Source organism: Entamoeba histolytica, genomic scaffold (genome assembly GCF_000208925.1).
Source record: "Entamoeba histolytica HM-1:IMSS scf_1104750518987 genomic scaffold, whole genome shotgun sequence".
Taxonomy (NCBI): Eukaryota; Evosea; order Mastigamoebida; family Endamoebidae; genus Entamoeba; species Entamoeba histolytica.
The window spans coordinates 8,845-27,464 of NW_001914987.1; the positions used below are offsets into that span (position 1 = coordinate 8,845).

Consider the following 18,620-nt stretch of genomic DNA (forward strand, 5'->3'; position numbering starts at 1 on the left):
TTGGTTGATGTGTTGGTCCATCTTCTCCTACTCCAATAGAATCATGAGTAAAAACAAATATTGATGGATAATGTGAAAGTGCTGCCAATCTAATAGTTGGTCTACAATAATCACTAAATACAAAGAATGTAGATCCATATGCAATTAATCCTCCATAAATACTCATTCCATTATCCATATTTCCCATAGCATGTTCTCTAATTCCATAATGAATATTTCTTCCTTTAGGATCTTCATGGAATGATACTCCTGGAAGTACGACTTTAACACTTCCTCCAACATCAGCAGTTCCTCCAATTATTTCTGGTAATTTTTGTGCAATTTCATTAAATGCTTTTCCTGAACTAATTCTTGTAGCTTCACCTTTTTCATCTGCTTTAATTTCTTCTTTAAATAATTCTGAAATACTTGAAATATCTCTCTTAAGTCTACGTTCAAATTCTTTTGCAAGTTCTACTTCTTCTTTCTTATATTCTTCATACATCTTTTTCCATTCTGTATGTTTTAAACTTCCTCTTTCTGATGCTGCATGATAAACTGCATAAACATCTTCATCAACATGAAACTCTTCTGTAACTCCATATGCTTTCTTCATTAATTCTAATTCTGGTCCTGGTGGTTCTCCATGTGCTTTAGAAGTGCCTTGTTTATTTGGCATACCAAGTCCAATAGTAGTTTTACAACAAATAAGAGTTGGTTTATCTGATGCTTTTGCTAAAACAAGTGCTGCATCAATTTCATTTACATTATCTCCATTACATTTCAATACATTCCAATTATATGCTTCAAATCTTTTTCCAACATCTTCTGTAAATGCAAGATTAGTATTTCCATCAATAGTAATATGATTATCATCATATAAACAAATTAATTTATTTAATTTCATATGACCAGCAAGTGATGCTGCTTCTGCAGTAACTCCTTCCATCAAACATCCATCTCCAAGTAATACATATGTATAATTATCAATGATTTTCTTATCTTTAGTATTAAATGTAGCTGCCATATGTTTTTCTGCTGCTGCTAATCCAACAGCAGTTGACATTCCTGCTCCAAGAGGTCCACCAGTAACTTCAACACCTTCAGTCCATCCATATTCAGGATGTCCAGGTGTTTTAGAGTCTAATTGTCTAAATTCTTTTAAATCTTCCATAGAAATATTATATCCCAATAAATGGTTAATAACATATAATAATGATGATCCATGTCCATTAGAAAGAACAAATCTATCTCTTGAAATCCATTTTGGATCTTTTACATCAAATTTCATATGTTTTGTAAATAATGTATATGCAATAGTAGCACATCCTGTTGGTACTCCTGGATGTCCACTTTTAGCTTTATTAATCATTTCACATGCAAGAAGTCTAATAGTTTGAATACTTCGTTCTTCTAATGACATAACACAAGAATAAGCTAAACACAGTTCAATTCTTACTTAAATATTCTAATTGGTGTAGAATCTTGTTCTTATGAAAGACGAAGATTCTCGACGATCTTTTTCTCTTCTTCTTTTTTCTTTTCTTATTTCTTTTTTTTGTTATTTATAACGAAATCTAATATAATTATATTTTCAATTATTCTTCTCTTTATAACAATCATTATCAAATTAACTTCTCCTTGTTGCTCTAAACTCTTCAAATAACAATGGCCCTATTTAATTACTACCTGTTTTTGTTTATTGATTTTTTTTGTTAATAACAAAAATACAAACATGAAATAATTCTATCTTCGTTAACATAATTGTCATTTAACACACAATCTCTTTCATAATACAAAGAATCCCATTCATCTTTTGTGAGATAAAAAAATGGTCTATTTCTTTTGACATACTCAATAAATTCCTCTAATAATGGAAATAAACCATAAAATACTTTCAACATTCTTTCTAAATTCTCTCCTTCAATAATTCGTTTATTTCCATATATTTTAAATGCTTGTTGAACTAAATCATTGTTGCTCCACATTCCTTCTTGTATAAATATATTGAACGTATCTTTATTACTTTCAATAATAAGTGTTTCTCTTGTATTATAATGAAATACAAAACAAGGCTCCTTAACCTTTCTTTTTATTCCACAGTATTTCTTTGTATATTTCATTATGTCATCTAAGACTTGAACATTCAACATTGTTTAATTGAGGAATTAAATTTTAAGATAAATTCTTAAAAGTTTTTTTTTAACATCATTTCTTGTATTAAAATTAATGAATGAATGTTTTTTAACTCAAGAAATATTAATACAGATAACCATTTGTATTTTAATATTGTTTTAAAATTGATTATACCGATAGTAATCAACACCATTCAAGTCTTGATAAGTATAGTACTCAATATTATTGAATTAGGAATATTTGATTATTGGATTTGGTAATGTTTGGAATAACATGAAATATAAAGTTATACAACAAGTATGAAAGTGAGTATGTAGATTAAGAATAAGAAAATCATTTTCATTAAAGAAAAAAGAAGTGCTTAGTGAAGATAAATTTTGTCCTAAGAGTAGTTTATTTATTGAAAACAGTGAGGAGTGAATAATAAAAAGGATTTTTAGATACAAATACAATATCAAAAGATAAAAACAAATTATTAATGAAAAGTACAAATTTGTCATAAAGAAGCTTTGTTATCAGTCAATTTTAATAGTTATTTTTGAGTTAAATAAAAGAATAAAACATGGTTTAAATTAATAAATGAAACCTAGTTATTCACTTAAAGAACGAAATGAATAGTAGGATGGTCATCCATTGCCTTCTTAATATCACTAGTTTTTAGTCCATTTTGTTCTAAACAAATCTTATCAACTGACATTGTTTGTGGAAGTTCATTGTTAAGCCAGTTAATAAGTTCATCTTTAGTGATGGCTTCAAGTTTCCTTAAACGTAACACACTTAAGTGTTGACACATCATCAATAAATCAGAAACTTTATTCATATAGGAACCAAGAGGATTACCATCAAGTGATAATTTTATTAAAGAAGGATGGTTTATGATAGCATCAAAGATGGAACCAATTTGTTCAGCAGGGAAATTCATTCCAGAAATGTGTAAATTCTTTAATGTTTTATTGCCACGAATCATTTCAGCAATACAAACATAGTTCCCCTTTCTAAAGAGTGAAGAATTATAACCAACTTTAAATTTGGTTAATTTCGTTGTACAAGAAAGATAATTAACCATATATGATGCACATGAATCAGAGATTTGACAATCGTTTGCACTGAATTGTGTAATACATAAGTTAGTCTTTTCATAAGCCAAAAGAATTTCAAAGATTTTACTCATATCTCCTTTTAATTTAGCTCCACTTACATCAATAGCATTCAAATGACAAACTGGTCGTTGAATGATTTTCATTAATCTCTTTACATCACTTGTACTTAAATCAACTCCTGCAACGTCTAATCTGTTAATTGGTGGGAATTTAACTATTTTTCCTTCTTCAGTAATATCACTAATATATGAAATAACATCACCCATTCCATCGTTACCGCTTAATCTTAATTCTTTCAAAACTCTACTATCAGCTAATCCTTTAAGAATTGAATGAACAATATCTTTTGGTAATCCACAATGTCTTACATCAAGTATTTGAAGTTTCTTTAATCGTTGAACTAAATTACCTAATTCAGCACCACCTGCACCAATGTTATTATTTTTAATAATCAATTGTTGAAGATTAGGGAAGTCTGAGATAAGTCTAATAACTTGACCAGCATCTTGTCTAGTAAGAGCTAATCCTCTAATATCTAATCTAAACAAAGCATTTCTATTTATTGATCTTAAAACAGTTTGTAATGCACTTCCACTTAATTCAGAATTATTTGATAGATTCAAATATTCAAGAGAGTTACAAGCTCTAAATCCATCAACAATATTTTTTGCAATGTCATCAGTTAATCCAATATTACTTAAATCAATTCTTTTTAATGCAATTGGAGATTTAAGAATTAAACAAAGAGCTTTTGCAAATTCATTTGTTTTACCAAGTTCCATATTATCTGCCAAAGAGAGTTCTTGGGCGTTGAAGGTTTCTTGAACATCTTTTCCTCCACGAGATTTAAATGTACGATCAATACTTTCTGCAAAAACAGTTAGTTGAGTGATAGAAACATCTGTTGAAGCAAAATTTATAGTAGTTAAATTGTGATTTTGTTTGATTGCAGTAAGAATAGAAGCAAGAATACGTTTTGGAGCAATTTGTTCGAGATAAGCATCAGCAGCAGCGACTTGAATATTTTCATGGAAATAAGATAAACGATTAGTAAGGAAGACAATTTCTTCTCTTTTTTTAGAGAAATCAAATAATTTGTCATCTTCAGCAAAGTGAAGTGAAACAGGTTTTTCTACATCAGGAGAAGTTTCACCACAAAGGTAGAAATAACCAGATAATAATGAAACTAATTTTTCAGCTCTTCCAGTTTTGATTTGAAGATTTTTATTATTCTTGAAATAAACAACAGCAGAATCTCCAGTAGAGTAAATAGATTTAATGTCATGCATTGGATAGAATGTAATATCTTCAATTAAGTCAGAAAGATAAACGATGATTCCATCATAAACAATACCTACATGAACTTTTTTTCCTGATAAAACTGAGTCAAACATAGTTGCACCAAAAGAGTGTGATCTTTGTGCCATTTGAATGAATGACAATTTAAGGGTGTTTAAGTTAGTTTGATTTTTTAATTTTTCATGAATTCCCATAGAAGAACGTAACATATTTTCTTTTCCATAATTTTCTATGACCATAGGATTACAGAAACGTCCAATATCAATTAATGTAGCTTCTTGTTCTTTAAAATTACCAAATGTCATTTGAATAGCAACAGCAGCAAGAGCATTAGCAATCTTTCTTTCGATAGGGAAAGGTTCTTCAAACATAGTAGTTTTAAGACATTGATAAATATAATCAATATTCTTTTCTCCTGATGTTTTTTGACTAGCATTAAATGGACAAATCCATTGCATTCTAAATCCTAAATTACTTGAATCATTAATTTTCTCTTGGAATAATGTTTTTGTATTGTTAAAGAATTTAGTTGGTATTTGAGTATTTTCTTTTAATTCACAAAGATAGAATAAATTTAATGTAATACCTAATTTGCTTTTTAGTTGGTCAATAACATCACTAACTTTAGCAGTATCTTGGATATTTAAATTAACTGTGTCTTTATTGGCTAAATGAATTTTAAGATGAAGAGTAATATTATTACCTGTTTTTTCTACTTGTTGAAGTGACTGAGATAAATTACCCATGTCTTTCATTTCCTTTTCAAGGTCATTCATTCCTGCTCTACTTCTTTTTTTCTTTACATTTGTCTTTCTTCTAATAACAATAGCATCGAAATCTGCTAAACTCATCTCTTAATTATGTATTTTTAAGTTTTTTTTAATCTTTTCTTTAAATATTTGACACGGTATATCTCTATTTAGAACTACAAAATTTTATTGTGTTATATAAAACAACAATATAATAACATATTCTAAAAAAAGAGATTTTTATTCAAATCATAAATATTCTGGATACGACAAAAACGAAAATGAATTTATTATTGATTTCGTAAATGGATAGTTAATAAAAGATATGAATCTTCATGAGTCGATGAAAATTCTCTTATTTCAATGTTATAAGCATTTTGAGGAACTTATCTTTTATAAAGAATAGACAATGGAATACAAAGTATGTTTCTTTGGGTTTGAACATAGTGGAGTTAGAAGCTTTATCCATAGACTCATTAGTGGTAATTTCAGTGGAAATCCAGTAATTTTTAAAGAAGAATATGTTTGTTTATTATTCAATGTTGTTCCAATAAAACGATCAACTAATGTTAATGTCTTAGCAATCCATTGAGTACAAAATAAGTAAAAAAGTAGTAAAGATAAAGATTTGGGATAATTTGACTCTAGAACAAAAACATAAATCAATTAATGAGTCATTTGTTAAAGATTCATCTGCTATTATCATAGTTTGTGATATTTTACAACCAAATATTGCTGTTAAATTTAAATCGCTTGTAACAAAAGTTCTTCTTTTTAAACCAAATTGTAAAATCCTTATTGCATTCACTAAGAGTGATCTTCTCAATTCTGGAATAGATATAGAAATAGCTGAATTGATTCTGGAGAAAAAGCTGGATATGGTATCTGTTTCCTCTAAGACTGGTGATGGAATATCAAAAGTTGAGGAATTTATTATTTCTCAAACCCAGGAAGGGTTGAATAAAAAGGATATTTCAAAGAAATTTTCATCAAGTATTAAAACACGTTTTACGAAAGAGAAAAATGGATTTTCAAGAATACGGCAATTATGTAAGTTTTAATATTACAGTGTAAATAACACAATTATTTTTGCTTTTTATGTTTTTCTTTTAAAATTTTACCAACAAAAAGAGAAAATAAGAGTAATAGTAAAAATAAATTATAAAAGTATTAAAAATTAATAAGAAAGTACTAATAATTCATTTTTTCATGGAACAACCACGATACAATAGACAACCAATTATCACAAACGTTGAATGTAAGGAAGAAAAACTATCATTTCATATCGAAAGAACTGATACTTCAATGGTAAATGGGTTGAGAAGAGTCATTATGGCAGAAACACCAACTATTGCTATTCAACTTGTACGGGTTTATGCCAATTCATCGTATTTATGTGATGAATTTATTGCCCATAGATTGGGATTAATTCCAATTGACTCAACTCAAATACATAATTTTGAGGATGTTTGTTATAAATTAATAAAAAAAAGAAAAGAAATAACACGAAATAGACAGATGATGCAATATTAGAATTAAAAGAAGAAAATAATTCAAACCAACTAGTAGTTGTTACTTCAAATGATTTAGTTTCTATTGGAGATAAAAGAGTAGCTCCTGTAAACTACAAAAATGATGTTGATCCTATAGTTATTACACAATTAGGTCCTAGACAAAATATTCATATGGTTTGTTATGTTAAGAAAGGTACAGGGAAGTTCCATGCTAAATGGAACCCAACGTGTCAGTGTGTATTTCAAACACTTGCTGATATTAGAATAAATGATGAAAAAATGATTTCACTTACACCAGAACAAAAACGTACATTCTGTGAACAATGTCCTCAAAAACTATTTGATTATCAAGAAGTTGGAGAAAAAGTATTTATTAGAGGAGAAGAAAATTGTATTTTTTGTAATGAATGTACTGTTTATGCAAGGGATATTGGTCAACGTAACTTAGTTACTGTCACTCCAAAGACAGACCAGTTTGTTTTTAAAGTAGAAGGAACAGGAGTTTATCCACCAAAACAAATTATTGAATTAGGATTGGAAGAAATGAAGAAGAAATTTGTCAATTTAAAGAAAGCATTGAATGAATCTAAATAAGAAAGATATAATAAAAAAAATACATCTTCTTTTTAACTACGTTCATTCGTTTTTTATAAGTTTAATAATAATAAAATTAATAAAAAATCTAATTTAATTAGAAGTTGAAATGATATTTTCAATAAACACTTTTAGAGAAATAGAAGTAAATTAAATATAATAAATTTACTAATCAGATTGGTTAATTACATTTAGAATCTTTTAATACAAAAAAAATAGAATTTAGACATTTGTTAATTAATCATGACACATCAACAATTGAGAATATACAAAAAATTTAATGAAAATCTTTCTAAAGTCCCTTCTGAAGTGATAAAACTTGGTGGATCAATAACTACATTAGACTTAAGTTTTAATGTTTTTACTGTTTGTTAAAGCTCTTTAGACTATAAAGTATTTATTAATCTTTAAAGGAAATTCCTTCTTTGGATAGGTTTAAGTCATTAGCTAATTTAGTAATGAGTTCAAACAAAATATCTATACTACCTTCTCATCTTTTTAAAATCACTTCATTAAAAAAACTCATTCTTTCACAAAATATTCTTTATGAACTTCCTTTAAATATCTCTACTTTATCTAATCTTACTTGTTTGAATTTGTCACAAAACAAATTATCAAAAATTCCACTTTCTATTTCTTCACTTGTTAATTTGAAAATATTTTCTTTATCAACAAACAATCTTTCAACTCTTCCAAAAAATCTCTCTCATTTAACCTCTTTGACTAGTGTTTGTTGTATTTTATTGATGTGTATTAGAAAGAAAAATATTTATTATTTTGATATTCACTTTTGATAGTTTGAAATAGACCATAATAAGCTTACAGACTTACCAGAATGTATTTGTGAAATGAGCTCATTAGTAACATTGAATGTTAGTGGTAATGATATACAAAAATTCCCTATGACTATAACCAAATTACAAAGATTGAAAACATTAACTGCTCAATACATTAGACTAAAAGAACTTCCTAGCTTTTTTTCTAAATTTCCTTCATTAATCAATTTAGATGTGGATTATAATCCTTTAACATCAATGCAACTTAACTCAAGTAGTTCTATCAAAAATCTTACTTTAGGAGAAGTAACACTCAAATCACTTTCTTTACAAAACTATTCTAAACTTTTCAGATTAAATATTCTTTCTGGTGATATTTCTGAATTAAATGAACTTCCTCAAATGAGCATTATGACTATTGAAAACGTTCATTTAAACTCAATTCTTTACTTCCCTGACGTTAATGAAGTTTCTCTTGCAAATAATAATTTGGTAAATATTCCACAACTTACTACCTCATTACAAACTTTAAACATTAGAAATAATAAAATTGTTTCTCTTCCTGTATTATTTCCTTTTCAAGTCACTCGTCTTGATTTGTCTCAAAATTTAATTTCTACAATTCCATCATTAAATACCGTTATTCGTACTTTATTAATGACTTCAAATAAAATTATTGAATGGCCTAAATCAATGAAAGAATTAACATGTCTTAGACACTTAGACTTATCAAACAATAAAATTCAATTCATTCCTAATGACTATATCTCAACCTTAGTCAACTTGGAACATTTAATTCTTCACTTTAATTATTTATGCTTTTTACCTCCAGCAATTGGTTCATTGACCAAACTTAAATTACTTGGGTTAAGTCATAATAGATTAACTCAGTTTCCTGTTTATCTCGGGACTCAATTAACTTCATTAATGATTTCATCTAACTCAATATCTGTAATACCAGACTATATACGTTATTTAAGTTTGGTTGAAATAGATATTAGTTATAACCAATTAGTAACACTTGGTCCATTATTATTAAATACAACTCTTAAAGATATTAATGTCAGTTACAATCCTCTCCAAATCCTTCCTTCAAAAATAAATCAAACTAAGTCTCACCGTATTAACATTTCAGGATATCCAGTAAGTAATTTAGAGTTACTGAAAGAAAAGCAAGAAGGTCCAATTACTGTTTTAACTATTCAACGTGAGAATGGGACAATGACTTTACCAATTCAAGGTTATGAAGAAATACCAGGACTTAATGATTTGGTATGTAATCAAATTAGTTTCTGTCATAACCAAATTGAATTTGGATTGGCTGAGTGTAAGGGATATCGTGATGAAATGCAAGATTTTATGTGTTTCTCAGAAAATTTTGTTCAAAAAGGTAATTATTTTGCTGCTATCTGTGATGGTCACAGTGGTGTTGTGACTGCTCAAACATGTGCTTCTAAAATTATGATGACTTTAGAAAATATTTTAAAATCAAACGAACAATGTAGCATTAAAGATTCATTAATTCAAGCATTTACTCATATTAACTCCGAGATCATAGAAAAGGGACTCAAAGATGGAACTACTTGTTTGTGCCTTGTTATTACAGAAAACATCTTTTATATTGCCAATACTGGTGACTGTCGTTGTTTATTAATAGGAGATGACTATTTTTTGCCTTTAACTGTGAGTCACAGACCATCAAATAAAACTGAGTACAAAAGAATAAGGGAAAACGGTGGATTTGTTATTGGTAACAGAACAAATGGTGGCTTAGCAGTTTCAAGGTCTTTAGGAGATTCAGCCAATCAACCAATTATTTCACCAATCCCTGATGTTGTTGTGCGTCAAAAAAGCTCTAGTGATAGATATTTAGTACTTGCCTGTGATGGCGTTTGGGATGTCATGAGTGATGAAAAAGTTTATTCAATTATTAAACAATATTCAAAATACCATCCAACCAAAATAGCAAATACTATCAAAGACCTTTCGCTTTGTTTTGGAAGTACTGATAACATTTCTTGTATTGTATGCAAACTTAATTAGATAACTTCTTTTTATTATCTCGGCATCCTAAGACTAAAAACAACTTAACAGAATATTTTCTATTTAGCTCTACAATTTCTTTGTCCTCATGAAAAAGTATTTGTTTTGTTCTTGTTCCTTCCTTTTTTAATAAAAACTAATTAATAACTTAGCAACAATGATATGGGTAGTACTAATTATAAGAATGACATCAACACTGGGTTAAAGTTAAACTGCGTGTTAACAGTAATGTTACTAACAAAACGTAAACGACGAACCAACAGATGAATAAAGTTGAAATTCTTACAAGAAAAGGCAAAAAATTATATCATTGTCAGTTATTTTTATTCAAACAAATTTTTATTAGAAAAAATTGTTATATATTTCATCCTTTATTAAAATACAAAATATTTGTAATAAAAAGAAAGAAAAAAGAGAAAAGTTAGAAAAAGAAAATAATAAAAATAATAATAAAATTTAAGAAACAAAGGAAGTTTATAAAGAGAAGAAAGAAAAGCAAGAGAATAGTCTCAAAAGAGAGAAGAAAAAGAATAACAAAGAAGAGAAAAAATAAGTAAGAGAATAAATAGTGAAGAAAAGAAGATAAGGAAAAGCAAAAAGCACACGAGAAAAAGCACAAAAAGTATAAAAGAAAAAAGAAAGAGAGATAAAGAAGAAGGAGATGAAAAGTAGTAATAAGAAAAAAGGGACAAGAGGATCAATATAAGAAAGAAGAAAATAAAAGAGGAAAATTAATAAAGAGAAGAGACAAAAAAGAAAGAAGAATAAAAAGCAAGGAAGAGGAAGGGATAAAAAGAATAAAAAGAAGAAGTATAAAAAAGAATAAAAAAAAAGGGAGAAAACTAGAAAACAAAGAAATGGGATATAATATTGAAATTCCAAAGGATGATAAAGGGAAATATGATATGAAGAAATTAAGAGAACATTTTATGAAAGGGGGAGGGATAAAAGAGACTTCGATTCATGAAATTAATGAAGAAGTTAAAAAGATTCTTAAAGAAGAAAAGAATGTAATTGAAGTGAATGACAATGGACTTTTATTTGGAGATTATCATGGACAATATTTTGATTTTTTAACACAATTAGAAGATAAGTATTGGGACAAAACGGAAGAAACGAAAATATATCTTGGAGATTATGTTGATAGAGGAAGAATGAGTACGGAAATCATAATAACGTTATTTTGCATGAAAATTAATAATCCAAAGAAAGTCATAATTTTAAGAGGAAATCATGAAACAAGAATGATGACACAAACGATGGGATTTATGAGTGAATGTAAAAAGAAATATAATATTAACATATATTATGAGTTTTGTGAGAGTTTTGATTATCTTCCTCTTGGAGTGATTATTAAAAGAAAAATAGGGAAATTCTTTTGTTGTCATGGAGGAATTTCACCAGAAATTAAGAAAATAGAAGAAATTAATGAAATTAATAGATTTTGTGAACCACCAAGTAAAGGGATAATGTGTGACATATTATGGTCAGATCCTATTACTGAAGAATTTTTAAATGAACATCTAGACTTTAAAATGTATTACAAATCAATTGAATTTATTCCTAATGTAGAAAGAAATTGTTCATACAAATATGGGTATAAAGCAATTAATAAATTTCTTCAAGACAATCAATGTATTGCAATTATTAGAGGTCATCAATGGGTTGACAATGGGGTTGAAATGCATTACTTTGGAAATAATCAATTAACATTCCCACTTTGTTTTACAATCTTTGGTGCAACTCACTATTCTCTTAAAAATAAAGCAGCAGCTATGCTTATTACTGACACAAATATTGATATTAGTAAATACCCTGCTTCTTTAGTTGATAATGATTATAATCCTACTATTGAACATGCTTTAAATTATTCATTAGATATTATAATGGAAGGAATTGGTTCATTCATTAACCAATTTGTTTATTTAACATTTACCACCGAAGACATAGATGATGATTCAAATGATTCAAATGATTCAAATAATTCAAGTGATGACGAACGTAGTTTAAGTGATGATTTTTGTATTTTTGATTGTCCTGAAAGTGATGAATCATCTCTTTCATCTCTTCCACCAATTTTATCTTCTCAATTTAATCCTACTCAAGACTTAATGAACAAAAATGACACTAAAATGCATCAATCTAATTCGTCACAAATTAATATTAATATTAATGATAATAGTCATGACAATAAATCATTGTTTAGATCATTTAATGCTAATGACATGAATAAATTAACTAACAACATTTTACATTCATCAGTTGGGACACAACAACCATCAATTTGTTTGTTTTTCATTATCTTTATTCATTGTCTCGTATTACAAACACTTATTCTTTAGACGAACAACACTTTGTTCAAAAAATCCGTGAAGAATCTATTCCACTAACACTAGATGAACTTCGTGCTAAATTCCTTGAGCTTCAGAGTAAAACAAAGACTACTCTTATTTAATTTTTAACATTTCTTTAATATTCATTTGTTATTTCCTTGAAATAAATAATTTATTAGGTTCAATAAAGTTAAAAGATTTGAACATTCAGTTATTAAAAAGATAATGCAGATGAACTTAAAAGTCAATAAAATAATGGAAAATATTCAACAATATGATTATGACTATCTTATTAAAGTCAGTATTATTGGAGACAGAGGAACTGGAAAGACATGTCTTTCTGAGAGAATTGTTAATGATCAGTTTATGTCAACATATCTTCCACCCACTGGACTTGACTTTAAAACTAAATTTTATTCTTTTGAAACTAAAAAGATAAGAACTTGCTTCTGGGAAATTTGCTATTCTAATCGGTATTGTCCTACTGGGATTGAAGTAAAAGGATCAAGTATAATATTATTTATCTTTGACTTGACTAATTCAGAGTCTTTTGAGTCATTAAAATATTACTATAATAGATTCTGTCAACAATTTCCTCTTCTTCCTCCTATCTTTTGTGTTGGAACAAAATCAGATCTTCCTCCTACTGTCAGTGAACGTCAAATTCTTAAACAACTTAAAAAAATGAATTATCCACCATTATATTATTGTTCTTCTCAAACTGGCTCTGCTTGTAAGGATATTGAATCTGACATTATTAAAGTCCTATCAAATATAATTAAACTACAATATCAACTTTCATATCGTGATGACTTACCTCCATCTCCATCTCAGCACCAACCAAATCCTCATTCCTGTTCATCGAAAAAATGCTGTTTATCTTAGTTCATTCTCTTAATTTGATTCATATCATTTCAGCTCTTATCTTTGTATTTTCGTCATCCTTTCTCTTCACTTATTTCTTACTGACTCTTACACCTTTTTTTCTTAATCACTACATATTACTCTTTCTTCTCTTTTACTTTCTTTTCACTCAAAACTTTACTCATTTTTTATCCTCATTATTACTCTCTATCATGCTTCTCATCATTTCCATTCAGCACTTTCTTCACTTTCTTGAATCTGCTCTTTCTTGTTTACTTATATTGAAATCAATTAAAATTAACAAACAAATAAAATAATAGAAGAAGTATTCAAGATAATATTCAAACTATGCATGAAATAGAAATAAACTAAAAATGATTCTTAACATTCATTAAATAATCAATATGAAATGAAAATATAAATCAATTTTAGATTTATCAACGTGTATCACTTCTCTTTTCTTTCTTTTCTTCTTATTGAACTTCTTTCTCTTGACTTTTATCTTCTTCTTGTATCATTGAATGACGTATTTTGTCTTTTATTCTTTTGAAATTTATGTTATTCAAATACTCATTTTTTGTTGAATAAAATTTCAAAAGTTCATTTTTTGAATCTTTTTGAAAAGATTCAAAAAGTGAATATTAAAAGATGTGTGAGATCAATCTTCACAAATATCCACTATAACCCTAACACAGATTATTATAAATAGAAAAATAATAACATGTACCATTATAACACAGACGGTAAGAATATTCTTCTTGTTTATATACTCCTTTTCTAGTGAAAAAGAAAAATTTAAATATTCAAAAATATTCAGTTATTGAATGTTCCTATCAAGCAGTAATTTCAATGAATAAATAAAAATGTGTAAAATTCATATCTTTAACGTGTTTTATCTTTTTTTTGTCCTTTATGAGTTATCATAAATTTTTGTTATTGACTCATTTAAAAATAAAGAAAAAAATATAAATGCTATTACAAACTGTTTTTAAACGCTTTTTTAAAATGTACAATTATTGAACATTCATAATTTTATTTTTGTTTTGAAATAAGATAATACTGTATGTTAGGGGTTGAATTTTCTTTTCTTTACTTAATGAAGAAGACTATTTAAACTGAAAATTATATCTTATAAGTCAGAAAATATGTCTCTTAAATCTATTGAACCAAAAGAAATTGAGTTAGAAGGAGAAGATACAACTTCATCAGATGATGGAATATTTGAAACAGACGATGTTGTTAAATACGACAAAAGTCCAAATTCAGTTGTTAAATTCTTTAGAACATTGTTCTTTAGAACTTCAATGCCTCAATTATTAAAAGGGAGAAAAGGGAATTTAAGAGTTTCTGATCTTTGTCCAATACCAAAAACTCTTATATTAGAAGGTTATGAAGCAGAGTTAAAAGAGAATTGGGAAAAAGAAGCTCTCTCAAAACATCCAAGTCTTTTCTTGACTATTTTTAAGAAAGAATGGTATCACTTTTTATTTTCCTATATTCTTGTTTCTATATATGAATTATTTTCACTAGCATTTCCATTGGAATGTCAATATATTGTTAAATGGTTAAATAAAGAAAATCCTCCAACTTATATGGCTGCTGTTTTTATCTGTCTTGCTATTGTATTTCAACTTATTGTTTGTTTCTCTCAAGAGTTTGGAAAGAAATGGATATTTGTTAGTGCATTAAGAATAAGAAATGGTCTTACTGGTCTTATTTATGATAAAGCATTAAAGTTAAATGCTTCTGGAATAGAAGAGCCTGGAAGACTTGTTAATTTAATGGCAAATGATGCGTCTGTATTTATAGGAAATATTGAATATGCAGTTTTTGGTTTAGCATCTCCAGTCATGTTTATTGTTCTCTTTGTACTAATTTATATATATATGGGTAAATGGGTTTATATTCCATTGATTGTATTTGTTGTGTTCAACATTATAAACTTTGGATTTGGTTTTCTTAGTGGATTTCTCTATAATAAATTTGTACATGTGAAGGATAAAAGAGTATCTTTTATGGGAGAAATTCTTCATAATATTAAGTTTATTAAATATAATAATTGGGAGAAACCAATGAAAAAAAGAATTTGGTGGTTGAGAATTATTGAAGAAATCTGGCTTATTCTTGTTGGATTTGTACGTTCTTCTTTCTATACTATTACTATTGAAATAGGGGCTATTCTATCACTATCAATGTTTGTTACTATGGTATTATCTGAAGCTGAATTACAATTGGCTAATGTAATTACAACAATATCTTTATTTAATTCAATCAGAATCCCAATTCGTACAATTGGTATGGCGGCTACTTGTATATCTTCTATTAATGTTTCTCTTGGAAGAATCAAAAGATTCTTATTAAAACCAGAATTACAACCAATTCAAGTTGTTAACAAAGAATCAGAAAATGCAATTGAAATGAATGACGTTAATTATATTTTCCCTGATGGAGAAACTGCATTTGCTTGTGATGAACTTAAAATTAAAAAAGGAGAACTTGTATGTGTTTTAGGAAGCGTTGGAAGTGGAAAATCATCATTCTTATTAGCACTTTTAAATGAATTAGAGAAGAAAAAAGGAGAATCTTATCTTAATGGTAAAATTACTTATTCATCTCAATCTGCTTGGTTAATGAATGCAACTGTTAGAGAAAATATATGTTTCTTAGCTCCATATAATAAAGAAAAATATAAACAAGCAATAAAAGATGCTTGTTTAACTTCTGATATTGATAATTTAGTTGGAGGAGATCAATATGTTATTGCTGAAAAAGGATCTAATCTATCTGGTGGTCAGAGACAAAGAATTGCATTAGCACGTTCATTATACAATTCACAGGATATCATGCTTCTTGATGATCCTTTGTCTGCTGTTGATTTCCATGTTGGAACATATATATTTGAAAATGCAATTAAGAAAAGTCTTGGAGGAAAAACTAGAATTATAGTAACTAACCAAACATATTTCATTGAGAAAGCAGATAGAATTATAGTAATTGATGACAACAAACTTGCATTTAATGGAAGTTTAGAAGAATTAAAAAATAGTAGTCTTGAAGCATCTCAATTTATTAAGACTCTTTCATCCAAAAAGAGTGAGAATAATGAAGAAAATGGTGAAGTTATTTCTGGAGATAGTTACAACACTAAAACCAGAGAAGAAGGTAAAGAATTAGGAAGGGTTTCATTTAAAGTATATTGGGAATATATTAAAGCAGGTCTTGTATTTCTTGGTGCAGCATGTATTGTATTTTTGTCAGCCAGAATTGTTGCATTATACTTCTACAACACATTCTTAACTAAATGGGGAAGATCTATTAGACCAAAACTTGGATTGCCACAAGGAAATAGAGAAGAATTTAACAAATTCTGTTATACATTTATTGCTGACTTCGTAGGAGTTTATCTAACTGAAATATTCATTATATTTTTCTGTATCACATCATCCCATAATATTCATAAAAAGATGGTTAAGAAAGTGATGAATGCTAAATTAGGATTCTTCGATATTACTCCAATTGGAAGAATTCTTAATTGCTTCTCAAGAGATTTCCAAAATATAGACTACGCATTAGCAATGTTTACTGAACCATTGATTGTTAATGTTTCTACAATTGTTATTGTGGCTATTACTATTACTAAAGCCAGTATCTATTTAGTTATTTTAGTATTGGTGATAGTCGTAATTTTTGTAGCATTCTATATATTTACTTCTAAACCAGTCATTGAAATTCAGAGACTTGAAGGAGTTTCAAGATCTCCTATCTTCGTTCATTTTGACCAAACTTTAATGGGACTATCAACAATAAGAGTCTCTAATGGTCAAAACGAATTCAAAACTAAGTTAATTGATAAAATCAAAAATAACACTATGGCGTTTTACACTTGTAAGATGGCTAAATTATGGTATCTTCAAAGAATGGATTGGATTGGGGCATTTATCATAGTTATAACAACTACCGTTATATGTATTACCAAGATAAATAAAGGAATGGATCCTTCTACAGCAGGAACTGCATTAACTAATCTTACCAATATTCCAAGTACAATCACTACTCTTGGTCTGGCTATTTTAGAAATAGAAACTATTATGCAATCAACAGAAAGAATATTCCAATTAAATAAAGTAAGAAATGAAGAATCAGAAAGAGTGAAAGAAAATTATGAACAACCTCCAGATGAATGGCCTTCTAAAGGTGAAGTTAAATTTAAAGATTATAAATTTAGATATAGAAGAGGATTACCATTAGTTCTCAAAGGAATTAATGCATCAATAGAAGATAAAGAAAAGATTGGTGTTGTTGGTAGAACTGGAAGTGGTAAATCAACACTAATGGCTGGATTATTTAGAATTGAAGAACCTGCAGGAGGAAAAATTCTTGTTGATGGAATTGATATTACCAAAGTACCATTACATATATTAAGAAATAGGATGTGTATTTTACCTCAAGAAGCAACTATGTTTAGTGGTACAGTAAGAGATAATCTTGATCCAACAAAACAAACTTCAGATGAAGAAATGAAACGTGTTCTTAAATTAGTAAATAGTGTAAATGAACTTGATGATGTTGTATTAGAAAATGGGGATAACTTCTCACTTGGACAACGTCAAATTATATGTTTAGCAAGAGCATTATTGAAAAAATCAAAGATTTTGATTATGGATGAAGCTACTGCAAATATTGATATTCAAACTGATAAAACAATCCAAGAAATGGTTAGAAAGAACTTCAATGAATGTACAGTGATTACTGTTGCACATAGATTACAAAGTATTATGGATGCTAATAAAGTGTTTGTATTTGATAAAGGTGAATTAGTAGAAAATGATTCTCCTTCTCATTTGATTGATAATGAAAATACTATCTTTAATCATCTTGTTCAACAATCAGGTTGTGCTGATGAATTAAAGAGAGTTGCTAAGAAAAAGACAACTATTTTTGGATCTAATTTCAATAGAAATATATTAAATGAGTCAACTAAATCATCAGAAGGTAATGATGAATTAAAACCAGAACTTGAATTAAATTTACTTAACAACTCAAACAATGCAACACCTGTTCATTTTGAAGAAACAAGTGACCGAAATGGAAGTGAACGTCATCTTCTTTCACCAGTTGTTGTAGCATCAAATGAAAATGATTTATCTTCTCCAAGTGAATCTTCTTCTTCACAATAAACTTAATTAAAATAGTTTTGTTGAATATGTTTAATCTTTATTTTGAACAAAATTTT

General features: G+C 27.8%; 9 protein-coding genes across 9 annotated transcripts in view; 6 read left to right on the plus strand and 3 right to left on the minus strand.

Annotated features, from left to right (window-relative positions):
- Positions 1–1,402, minus strand: part of EHI_177870 (transketolase, putative) — a gene marked incomplete at both ends in the record, with an annotated part of 2,031 nt that extends 629 nt beyond the window's left edge. The window contains one exon of the mRNA XM_001913809.1: positions 1–1,402. This exon is cut by the window's left edge and continues 629 nt beyond it. Within this exon, the coding sequence (XP_001913844.1) occupies positions 1–1,402 (1,402 nt within the window).
- Positions 1,403–1,609: 207 nt separating this feature from the next.
- On the minus strand, positions 1,610–2,132 carry EHI_177980 (uncharacterized protein; the record flags this gene model as incomplete). Its single annotated transcript, XM_646397.2, has 2 exons — positions 1,610–1,653; positions 1,715–2,132. The coding sequence occupies 2 exons, from the start codon at positions 2,130–2,132 to the stop codon at positions 1,610–1,612; spliced, it is 462 nt and encodes a 153-aa protein (XP_651489.2).
- Positions 2,133–2,713: 581 nt separating this feature from the next.
- On the minus strand, positions 2,714–5,365 carry EHI_177990 (uncharacterized protein; the record flags this gene model as incomplete). The annotated part of the gene is made up of 1 exon (XM_646398.1): positions 2,714–5,365. The coding sequence occupies one exon, from the start codon at positions 5,363–5,365 to the stop codon at positions 2,714–2,716; it is 2,652 nt and encodes an 883-aa protein (XP_651490.1).
- A 307-nt stretch (positions 5,366–5,672) lies between these two features.
- EHI_178000 (uncharacterized protein) lies at positions 5,673–6,324 on the plus strand (the record flags this gene model as incomplete). The annotated part of the gene is made up of 2 exons (XM_001913810.1): positions 5,673–5,786; positions 5,845–6,324. 2 exons carry the CDS (start codon positions 5,673–5,675, stop codon positions 6,322–6,324), a joined length of 594 nt encoding a protein of 197 aa, XP_001913845.1.
- Positions 6,325–6,472: 148 nt separating this feature from the next.
- On the plus strand, positions 6,473–7,371 carry EHI_178010 (DNA-directed RNA polymerase II subunit, putative; the record flags this gene model as incomplete). Its single annotated transcript, XM_646399.1, has 2 exons — positions 6,473–6,730; positions 6,778–7,371. 2 exons carry the CDS (start codon positions 6,473–6,475, stop codon positions 7,369–7,371), a joined length of 852 nt encoding a protein of 283 aa, XP_651491.1.
- Positions 7,372–7,614: 243 nt separating this feature from the next.
- On the plus strand, positions 7,615–10,190 carry EHI_178020 (leucine rich repeat / protein phosphatase 2C domain containing protein; the record flags this gene model as incomplete). Its single annotated transcript, XM_646400.1, has 3 exons — positions 7,615–7,737; positions 7,785–8,099; positions 8,169–10,190. 3 exons carry the CDS (start codon positions 7,615–7,617, stop codon positions 10,188–10,190), a joined length of 2,460 nt encoding a protein of 819 aa, XP_651492.1.
- An 857-nt stretch (positions 10,191–11,047) lies between these two features.
- On the plus strand, positions 11,048–12,645 carry EHI_178030 (calcineurin catalytic subunit A, putative; the record flags this gene model as incomplete). The annotated part of the gene is made up of 2 exons (XM_644820.2): positions 11,048–12,476; positions 12,533–12,645. 2 exons carry the CDS (start codon positions 11,048–11,050, stop codon positions 12,643–12,645), a joined length of 1,542 nt encoding a protein of 513 aa, XP_649912.2.
- Positions 12,646–12,778: 133 nt separating this feature from the next.
- EHI_178040 (uncharacterized protein) lies at positions 12,779–13,408 on the plus strand (the record flags this gene model as incomplete). The annotated part of the gene is made up of 1 exon (XM_646403.1): positions 12,779–13,408. The coding sequence occupies one exon, from the start codon at positions 12,779–12,781 to the stop codon at positions 13,406–13,408; it is 630 nt and encodes a 209-aa protein (XP_651495.1).
- Positions 13,409–14,532: 1,124 nt separating this feature from the next.
- On the plus strand, positions 14,533–18,564 carry EHI_178050 (ATP-binding cassette, putative; the record flags this gene model as incomplete). Its single annotated transcript, XM_646404.1, has 1 exon — positions 14,533–18,564. The coding sequence occupies one exon, from the start codon at positions 14,533–14,535 to the stop codon at positions 18,562–18,564; it is 4,032 nt and encodes a 1,343-aa protein (XP_651496.1).
- Between the last annotated feature and the right edge of the window lie 56 nt (positions 18,565–18,620).